Below are 11,093 nucleotides of genomic sequence, written 5' to 3' on the forward strand. Positions count from 1 at the left end.
AGCTAATGCCACAAGTCAAAGCCCTGATCCCTGCAAACCAAAATGAATTTCTAGCAAAATAAATCCAGTGTATCTAATCTTTACAGTATCAGCAGTTTTTTATAAAAGTAATGGACAGAAAAGGGCAAGTTGACGTTATATACACAGATTAGCAATGGCCTTCGACAGAATTAGTCACTCCATCTTACTAGAGAGGAAAGCTCAAATTGGTTCAAATCTCTCGCTAACTCGACTTCTACGCTCTTATTAGGATCAGAGAACCGGTGTTGTATTTTATAATGGATTTGCGTCTGCGCCATGCTTATCATCATCTGGTGTGCCACGAGGCTCCAATCTGGGACCACTGATTTTCATCATCTCCATAAATAATCTCAACTTCGAGCTTCTGTGTGACAACTCACTTTTTGCAGACGACTTGGAGATACCAATATTATTGGGAATTTTCATACTTTCGAGGATGAAATACTCCATCGAGAAAAATCTGTCAAAGATCTACTGGTGATGTTCTACAGCAGTTTGACATATGTTGGTCACACCAATACTGTCGCGGTATTGGCTAGAAAAATACTTGGATTTGTTCTGCGCGACTGTAAATCATTCACCAATATTACCATCTTAACCATATTTTATAAATCTCTCGTTCGCTCCAAATAAGAGTATGCTACTTTGATTTGGTAGAGAAACTGACCACTGCACACTACCTCAAAGATTTGGTCTGCCTTCTTTGAAGCACTGTAGAATTTCATCAAGTATCATCACATTATACAAAATTTTGCATTGTTCCATTGTTCCACCCTCGTTACTAGAAGAAATTCACTTCAAGGTATCTCGAGCTACAACACGTAGACATATCACTTTCTATACCCCTTTTACTAGATCCAACTTTGGAAAAGTGTCTCCTGTAAATTTGATGTGTGAAAATTATAATACCCACTGTAGTCAATATATCTGAATGTCAACTTGGAGAAATTCAAGCGGCTTGGTTTTGAAGTTCGTCCCCGGAGATTTCAAATTTCGGAGTCAATTTAAGCCTAAGGTGCAGTTATACGGATATTTCCTGCAGCAATAACCTACAAATCATATCCTTGTTTTGATTTCGATAAGGAATTTTTTGGCGAAATCTCCAGTACAGGTCGGAGGGTAACAACTGAATCTCCGGGCTTCTTGCACACTTTGTGAAGTTTCTACTTGATAGCTGCTTAGCTGGAGGTGTACTGTTAAGTATAAACACATCCCTTTTAACTCAAGTGAGTTTTACTAGGCAGCACAGGGAATACCAGGTCGCCTTGAGGCTTCCAATTGAGAAAACCTAGACACTAAGAAAATTGAAGAAAATGAATCGGCAAGTCCAAAACCTTCTAGACAACAGAGAACGAAGTCTTTCACGATGACACCAACTACTCCAGACCAGCTACCATCGGCAAAACAACGCCGGGTTCCGGCCCGGAATCGCCAGACCTGTGGAGTACGTGAGTTGTTTACAGCTGATTCTCGGCCTCCCCCCACCACTATGACGTATTAATTGCTTTTTTTATTGGTTGTTGTTTGGTGAAGTTTTTTTGTTGTGCAGTGAAGTCAAGGCATTGTGACCTTGAAGTGTCTGGTGCATGGATCGTTCAGATTTTTTTTTCATATGAGATTTTGTGTGTTTATGTGTGTGTGTAGGAGAATGCACGGTACAGGGTTTCATCATGTGCTTGTTTGTCTATGTACAAACATACGTCTGCATACTTCGAAGATCCTCCAAGTAATAAATGCTCCATCGGTGTTAGGGCACCAAGTTAGTAGTGGAGTGACGTCACAGCAATAACCGTTCAACGGCTAGAGAGCGACATGTTCACTCCACGACGTGTGGCAGAGTAATGCGTATTCATCGGTCTGCCCTCACCTCTCCTGAAGCGATGAAGATTCGCTCTAGCCCCGCTATCGATGGTGACACAACGGCAGCCGAGGACTGTTTGCCTAGCGTCTACCCTCTCCGAGACCGCAACGACCACTGCTTGCTCGTATATCGACATCTGTTATCGCATTCAGTTGGGAGGTAATCTTGGCGCATGTAGTTGAGAAGTGGGGTTGGCTATGACGTCTTGACGGGTCCTATCAGAGTGTATTTAAGAAGCGTACGAGTGTTGGCTATGTCAGTTTACATCAAGTGAGTTAGTGAGAACTATTATATAAAATGTATTCCTGTGACTGTGGTAAATCTTTCACTCGTAGTGATAATCTTCGTCGGCATCAGCTCCAGAGTTGCCAAGGAGGGCCTGCAGTGAAACGGGTGAGAGTGGATAATGCAACACCTATGTATACGTGCAATTGTTGTAATGTGACAATTCCTATGAGCCAAGTGAATTCTCACCGAAGAACCATGAGTCATAAAAATAATGCATGTGTTCAATTGTCTGACGGTGTTCAAATTATAACGAATGCATTCAATTGCCGCATTGCTACATACAGGGTGGAGAGTTCGATTGTAACCAGTGACTACATGTCATTTTTCAATAAGATTAGGCAGAAGGTCATTGAATTACTGGAATCAGCCATCAGGATCCATAAAAGCATCAAGGTGAATATGGAAGTTTTTGGGAATTATATTCTTCAGACTGATGATTCGAGGGACACGAAGTCATTTAATTCCCAAAATAAAATAGTGGACCAATCTTCAGATTTGAATGCTGTTTTTGATGGATTCCGTGATGTAATTGTGGCTCAAACGACTGAGTTCCAGGATCGTGACTCAGGTATTTATTTTTTAAAAATTTCAATAAGATTGAATAGTAATATTTTTTTTTTTTATAATTCAGGTTGGACTTGTGAAAAAATATTGTTTCTCGAGGTCAACATTAATAAATACAGTCCACTGGAAGGACGTTCATATGTGAAGCTGCCTCAATGTATTCAATGGAAGAAAGCTGTTGTGAATGTTCGTAATGAAGATCAATATTGTTTTGCTTGGGCTATAACATCAGCATTATATCCTGCAGATAGTCGAGTGTCCGAACTTACGTCATATCCACATTTTTCCACTGTTTTAGATGTCACAGGTATGGATTTTCCGGTTAAAGTTAATAATAAGAGTATCGAAATATTCGAAGATAGGAATGATATTTCAATTAATGTTTACGGTTTAGAGAGTACATTTGAGAAGGGTAAAATGAAGTATGAAGTGATTGGTCCATTGCGATACTCACAGAGAAGACTCCGGAGACATGTCAATTTGTTGTTTATAACTGATGACTCCGGTAATGGTCACTATTGTTGGATCAAAGATCTTTCAAGATTAGTTTCTAATCAACTATCAGCTCATAGACAGAAAAAATATTTTTGTGACGGATGTTTGATATATTTTTCTGATGAGAGATTGCTTTTACGTCATAATATGTATGATTGTAATCACATTAGTACCACAACACCAACTACTAATTTAAAGATCAATAAATATGGTAGAATGGTTGCGGAAAATAAACTAATGTTTGAAAACTTTGAGAGGCAAATGAGGGTGCCATTTGTAGTGTATGCTGATTTTGAATCAGTGCTTAAACCGATTCATGTGAATGAGCCAAATCCTGGAAGTTCATACACGATTAAAACATTCAAACATGCCCCATATTCATTTGCTTATTTGATAAAGTGTTCATATAATGATGATTTGACAAAATTTGTTACATATAGGGGTGTAGATGCAGCTCAGAAATTTGTGAGTAGCATTGAAGATGATTTGAAAGAGATACATGAAAATCATCTCAGAAACCCTAAACCAATGGATACACAAACTGTCGAAGAAGAAGAACAGTTTGTTGCAGCCAGAACTTGTGGTATATGTAATAAAGCATTTACTGATGGTGACGTCAAAGTAAGAGATCATTGTCATGTCACAGGAAAGAAAAGATCACATGCCGCTCACTCGAAATGTAATTTAAATTTCAAAATACCAAACTTCATACCTATCATTTTTCATAATTTAAGTGGTTATGATTGTCATTTATTCATAAAAGAATTGTATAGGAATAAAGAGAAAGTTGATGTTATCCCGCAAACTAAAGAGAAATATATATCTTTCACGAAGCATCTCTTTACACACAGCTATACCGATAAAGATGGTGTGGTTAGGAAGAATTATCTCAAAATGAGATTTATCGATAGTTATAAATTTATGACTAATTCGTTGGAGAAGTTGGGTGCAAACTTGACCTCCGATCAATGTTTGGAGATGCACAAACATTTCCCACAAATTGAGAAATTCAATTTGATGAGACAGAAAGGTGTATTTCCATATAGTTTTGTTGATGACATTGACAAATTGAATTATCCATTACTTCCGACAAAAAATCAGTTTTATGACACACTCAATTGTGAACATATATCGGAAACTGATTATGATAGGGCTAGAAAAGTTTGGAATTTATTCGAGTGTCAGAATTTGGGGGAATACTCTGATTTGTATTTGAAGTCGGATGTATTGCTACTATGTGATATTTTTGAAAACTTCCGCACCACAAGTTTAGAGATATATAACTTAGATCCGGCACAATATTACACTGCACCTGGATTATCATGGGATGCCATGTTGAAGTTCACTAATGTTGAATTGGAATTACTAACTGACATTGATATGATTCACTTTTTTCAAAAAGGTATACGAGGTGGAATTAGTCAATGTAGCGAGAGGAAACATATAGCAAATAATAGATTTTTACCCAATTATAATCCCAACGAACCTTCCACATTCATTACATATTTAGATGCAACAAATCTATACGGTCACAGTATGTCACAACCTCTACCAACAAGTGAATTTACATGGTTGACACCAAATGAAATTCTTAATCTCGATGTGATGGATGTGAGTACTGATAGTCCGTATGGGTATGTATTTGAAGTGGACATTCATTATCCACAAGAGTTGCATGATAAACATTCTGACCTTCCATTTTTAGTCGAAAAAATAATACCACCTCGTACACAATCGAAAATTCCCAAATTAATTCCAAATTTGAATGATAAAAGAAAATATATTGTTCATTATAGGAATCTACAGCAAGCTGTCAAAAATGGATTGATTGTAATGAATACACATAGAGTATTGAAATTCAAACAATCATGCTGGATGAAACCCTATATAGATCTTAATACTGAAATGCGTAATAGGTCTAACAACAAATCTGTTAAAGATTTCTATAAACTAATGAATAATGCGGTGTATGGAAAGACAATGGAGAATGTAGATAATCGAATTGATGTTAGACTCGTTACACATTGGGAAAATATAAAGAAAAATATAGGTGCCAGCACTCTCATAGCCAAACCAAATTTCAAAAATTGTTCAATTTTCACTGATAATTTCGTTGCCATTCAATTGGGTAGAGTGAAGGTTCATTACGATAAACCATTATATTTGGGATTTTCCATATTAGAATTATCTAAAACAGTCATGTATGACTTTTTCTATGGATGCATCAAACAACACTTTGATGAAAATGTCTCTTTACTTTACACAGATACCGACTCGCTCATTCTTAAAGTAAACACAGAAAATTTTTATGAATTCATAAAAACTAACATAAGTAGATTTGATACATCCAATTACAGTATAGTTAACCAATTCAATATTCCAGTAACAAGTTCAGTCTTGGGTAACTTCAAAGATGAATTTCCAAATGATCCAATCATGAGTTTTTATGGTACAGGTGCTAAAGCATATTATGTGAAATCTGTTGATGGTGAATTTAAGAAAGCCAAAGGGGTTAAACGATCTGTAATAAAGAATGAATTGACATGCGAAGATTATCAAAAAATCGTCGAACAAGGTGGTATGATATTCAGAAAGATGAATTCATTTAGAAGCGTGTTACATGATATGTATACTGAATTAAAAAATAAAGTTGCATTATCATATCACGATGATAAACGATTTATCATTCCGAATACTACCCACACTCTTCCTTGGGGTCATAATGATATTGAATTTTATGAAAACGATCCAAATGAGAACATTCGTTGGATAAGTAATATTATTCAACAATCACAATCTCAGGAGACTCCATTGGATCAATTGATTAATTTATTATCTGCCGAGATCAATGATTGAAATATCATTCAATATCTTCAAAACCGGAAAATTCAATATTGATATTTATGTAGCCATTTATAATTAATAATATATGATAGAAGTAATGTGATATTAATGTATTATGTATGTATGTATATGTATTACTGTAATGAATATAAAATGATTAAAATTTTATTTGTATTATTTCTATTTCCCTAATCAATTACTGCAATATATAGTATAATGTAAATGACAGAAATATCAGTTTGAAGAGAATCATCGTAGAGTGCACAATGTCTAAAACAATCGATAAGTTTGGTAGAAAAAGAAAATGGGGTGGTAATGTCATTCGAGGTCCTCCTGGGAATGGTTTTAAATTAACAAAAGATGGTCATTATGACATGCAAAGGAAAATATTGAAAAATACAAGTGAACCAATTGACAAGAGTGATTGTGTAACTGTATCATATCTTGAGGGGGAAATTAATGGAGCAAAGGAAGTTATACTTCTAGCCCTACAAGCTGCAATACAATCCACAATAGGCAATATTGCTCGGGACGCCCGGCAAGCATTTGACGATAAAATTGCAGAGGCTCGGATAACTTTCACTCGTAAATTTGACAAACTTACAAGTGATGTAGACATAAAAATGTCTGACATAACAGCGTCTACAAATAAAAAATTTGATGCTATGTCAAACATAACAGGGACTACAATGAAAAAGTATGATGTACTGGAACAGAGAGTTGAAGTATTGGAGAAAAACCATAAAGAAGTTTTGGAGAGAAACTATAAAGTCAGGCCATCATCATCAGGTGGACTGGGATATCCAGGACTGAACATTAATCCAAATCATAGAATAATACAACCAAAACCAAAACCAACTGATGATGTATTAATGGAACCAACATGGTGAATGTATTCCCTCGTTAGGTTAGGTTAATAGCTACGTTAGGTTAGCTGCATACTTACGTTAGGTTAGGTGTTAGGTTAGTATTCCCTCGTTAGGTTAGGTTAATAGTTACTGTAGGTTAGGTTAGGTTAGGTTAGGTTAGGTTAGGTTAGGTTAGGTTAGGTTAGGTGTTCGGTTGCATAGCGGTAGGTTAGCGTACTAGGTTAGGTTACGTTAATACATACGATAGGTTAGGTGTTCGGTTGCATAGCGGTAGGTTAGCGTACTAGGTTAGGTTACGTTAATACGTTAATACGTTAGGTTAGGTGTTCGGTTGCATATTATGTTACGAACGCGCGCGCGAAGAGGGCGTAGATGTCTCTCCAGATGTCCCGCCTACCTGGGGCCGGAGGCCCCACCCACCTGGGCGGAGCCCAGGCAGTGGGCGGGGCCCGTTAGGGCCACGCCCCCCCCCGTCGCCACCAACTTTTCGGATACCCCGCCCCTTTCCGAAGCCCCGCCCCCTTTCCGAAGCCCCGCCCCTCCCCTCCCCGAAGCCCCGCCCCCCGACTCCCAACATTTGCGCATGTACACCCCTACCCTCATCGCGCATGTGCGCTCCCACCATTTTCCCACCGCTCACGCATCGAAGTCGATACCCTCCGGAGAGCACTCCACAACATTCAGTTCGAGAAGTCATCTCATCGAGAGCAGTCCACTCCACAACAAGGCAGTACGTTCCAACGACCAACTTGATATTTGAGTAAGTAAATTAGGAATGTTATTTTTTATATCAACTAACTTTGTATTATTTCTTCTTTTTCAGAATGGCAACCAATACACAGGAGGTGAATAATGCTGTGGCGTCTATTCTGCCGGTGTCCGCTGACCAGGAGGAGGCAGCATCTTCGAGAGCGGTGACGGTTGACCAGCCAACCACTTCGCGTTCGCGAGTTAGGTGCAGATCTTCTAGCCCTGACTTATTCGAGGAGGAGGAGGAAGTCAGGGCTGTGAAGAAGGTTTGCCAACGACCTGCAGCAAAGGTTGGTCCTATTTCAAAGTACCGAGCTACTTGCAATAGGACTAATCCTTATGCAGGTAGTTTTTCGACCTCTCGTAAGAGGGCCTCCACACCAGCAGCAGCACCAGCAGCAGTGGAAATTCCGAGGAGTCCTTCTCCGGAGTTGGTGATATTGTCGCCGTTGGTGACGCGACTACCACCGCTGCCAGCGACACCGGCGGATCCTGAGGTGTTGGTGCCACAGCCTATCGGAGAGGTTAGTGAAAAGATGAGTGTTTTTCTGCAGAGATGCAAGAAAGCAGAACGAGCTGCCCGATCTAGCGAGGCCGCGTTGGTTACCATGAAGCGACAAATGGCTGAAATGGATAACCGACGGAGGGAAATCCAAAAGGAAATGGCCGAAATAGATCGGAATTATGCATCTCTGCAGGAAAGGTGTAAAGCAGAGACCTCTTCGATAAAGCTGTACAAAAAAATAGTGACAGTTATGGACACTCTTTTTGTAGATGAAGTGTAAATGTAAGATTAGTTTTAGGTTAGTTAGGAGTATTTAATTATGGTAGTTTTAAGTTTATATTTGTTAAGTTTATATTGAATAAAGGAAAAGGAAGTGAAATAAAGGGTGTACACTGTTTTTTGGTTTGGTACACATTGAACAATGCGATGGTTGGAGCATTTTTCTTCACTTCCTCTTATTATTATTATTATTTTTTTTATTTCAATTCCAAGTTCTTCTAGACAAATACCTCACATCAATTTTTGTGTCCTCTAATCACTTGTAAATAATTTCATGTGAAGAAAATTTAAAAAATAAAAAATAGACATGTTTCATAGTGAAATCGACAAGTATATTTCATTTGTATTTTATCCATTCAAGTATCTCTTTCATTGAATATGTCTTATGTCACTTTGCAATTTACCCCTACTCATTGAATATGTCTTATGTCACACTACAATTTACCCCTACTCAATGTTCCACTCCTCTCCCACTCCCTCTCGAAAGTATAAAAGTAGAAATCATCTGATGAAACATTCAGTTGATCAGCTAGCATCGAGATGGAACCCGATTCAACCTCCGAACCCTATAGCTGCCCGGATCAGGGGTACAACTTCAATTACTGGGATAACAGCCAGGTACAGGTAGTCTCTTCCACCACGGAACCCCACAGTCCGCCATACGAATACCGGGATCACGACATCAGGATGCAAGTTCAACATGTCACTGGCAGTGACGAAGGACACTTGGATGACTCGGAATATCCAGATCCTGACGGATGGTGGGACCCTGCTTATGATGACATTGTCCCAATGAGTAGCGACGACGATGATGATGACGACGACGACTCTGGTGATGATGCTGATGACGAGCTTGACGTTAGACGTCCTCCACCATCCCCTATCCTCATCGAGGATAGTCCTCCGCCATCCCCAATCCTAATCGATGATGATGTCCTCAATTCCGATGATGACATATAATCATCTACTCGTCCATCATTTCCTTTCCTTTCCTTCCACGGAGTACACACTTTTTGGTTGGTGTACACGAGGCACTGCGAGGCTGGGGCAGTGTCTTCCTCCCTTCCTCTCCCTCTTATTAGTTTTTTTTCCATAATAATCACTAGAATTTCTCCTAATAATCGCTCAGAGTTTCATTCTTGATGTTTTCGAATCTCAAACACTGTTCTACATTTCACCCCCTCCATTTCATTTCTTCCAATATAAATATAGCAACAATCCCAGTTCTATATCATTCTTCCACAATGTCGAGTACAGGACCCATCCAAGTACATGAAATAGATTCAACGTCTGATCATTTGAGTACAACCTTCGCTCAATTTCTGCAGCGAATCTATGATCTTCCTGATGATTTCGCAGAACGAGTGGAACAAGGTATTCAGGACGACATAGATGCTGTTGACGATAATAATGCGGATGATGTGATTAGTATATCATCTGATTCAGCTGATTATGACGACGACGACATCATGAGTATATCATCTGATTCAGATGACTACTATGAGGATGATATCATTAGTATATCATCTGATTCAGATGACGATACCATAATTATTGTTTCTGATGATGAGGAGCGTTAGTCCATATCATTGCATGGATTAATAAAAAAATAACAGCCCTTTTCAGGGCTACAATTAAAGACTGAAACAATAAAAAAAAATAGCTCTTTTCAGAGCTACCATTATACTTTCAAACAGAAACAGATTCATACCATTGTTAACATTATGTTAACATTATAATCTCAAACGAAATATATGTATGTGAAAGTATTCATCATTATATGCATATGAATGATTGACAAATGCCAACTTCAACTTTCATTTAAAGTAGTACTCATCATATGCATAGATATTCAATGACTATCAAATTCCAAATTTCGACTTTTCAGTCAAAGTAGTAATTTATTTGTCATATAATGTATAGATATTCAAAGACTAACAAATTTCCAACTTAGACTTTTATTAGTCAAAGTATTCATTTGTCACATAATCTATGAATACTAATACAACTAACTACTGTTTGTGTGAATAATGTAGCCCTGAAAAGGGCTGTTGTTTTTTTTTGACCAGTAGGTCCACGGTTATTGTGCCACAGGTTGGACATTATTACATATAATACATGTAGATACTCGGGTGAAGTTTGTTAGTGGCCTCTCGCAAGCTTCACACCAATTCTGTCCCATTTCCATAATTGAGACAGTGTTGTGGGTGTTGACATGGGCATACCACCCTCCATTATTGTTTCTATGCGAATAAAACCGAAAGCAGCACCAACATAGTTTTTTGTTCTCTCCATCTATTGTGCTGATCAATACGTATGCATCCAATGCACAATACAAATCCAAGGGATCTTCCAGTGTCTCACTGACATTGAGTGTTCGCATACCGATCCTCATAGCACCATCACCTTCAGTTGTGTCAGCTTCTATCCCTTCATCATCTCCTTCTTCATCCATGACCCTCTCAAACTCCATCACGTCATCATCTTCGTCGCTTTGGTTGGCCTCGTTTTCAACTTCGTCTATCTCATCTTCATCGACTCCAACATCTTCTGCTTCAACTATCACTTCCTCTAGCGGAACATTGACATCCTCATCATCTGATTCGTCTATCCAATT

The 11,093-nt window shown here is 38.4% G+C and overlaps 1 protein-coding gene across 1 annotated transcript; it reads left to right on the plus strand.

Annotated features, from left to right (window-relative positions):
- The first annotated feature begins 1,486 nt into the window (after nt 1-1,486).
- On the plus strand, nt 1,487-10,558 carry LOC141482200 (uncharacterized). Its single transcript, XM_074175180.1, has 3 exons — nt 1,487-7,112; nt 7,190-7,702; nt 7,766-10,558. Exons 2-3 carry the CDS (start codon nt 7,551-7,553, stop codon nt 8,475-8,477), a joined length of 864 nt encoding a protein of 287 aa, XP_074031281.1. The 5' UTR covers nt 1,487-7,112; nt 7,190-7,550; the 3' UTR covers nt 8,478-10,558.
- Nucleotides 10,559-11,093: the final 535 nt, after the last annotated feature.

Source organism: Leptinotarsa decemlineata, unplaced genomic scaffold (genome assembly GCF_025532065.1).
Source record: "Leptinotarsa decemlineata unplaced genomic scaffold, Ldec_3_MD MMD2_tig00000882_RagTag_RagTag, whole genome shotgun sequence".
Taxonomy (NCBI): domain Eukaryota; kingdom Metazoa; phylum Arthropoda; class Insecta; order Coleoptera; family Chrysomelidae; genus Leptinotarsa; species Leptinotarsa decemlineata.

Bases quoted from the DNA above. Each gene is read 5' to 3' on its own strand.
- LOC141482200 (XM_074175180.1), top strand. From the start codon at position 7,551: ATGTGCGCTCCCACCATTTTCCCACCGCTCACGCATCGAAGTCGATAC. The intron at 7,703-7,765 runs GTAAGTAAATTA...CTTCTTTTTCAG, and splicing joins ACGACCAACTTGATATTTGA to AATGGCAACCAATACACAGG.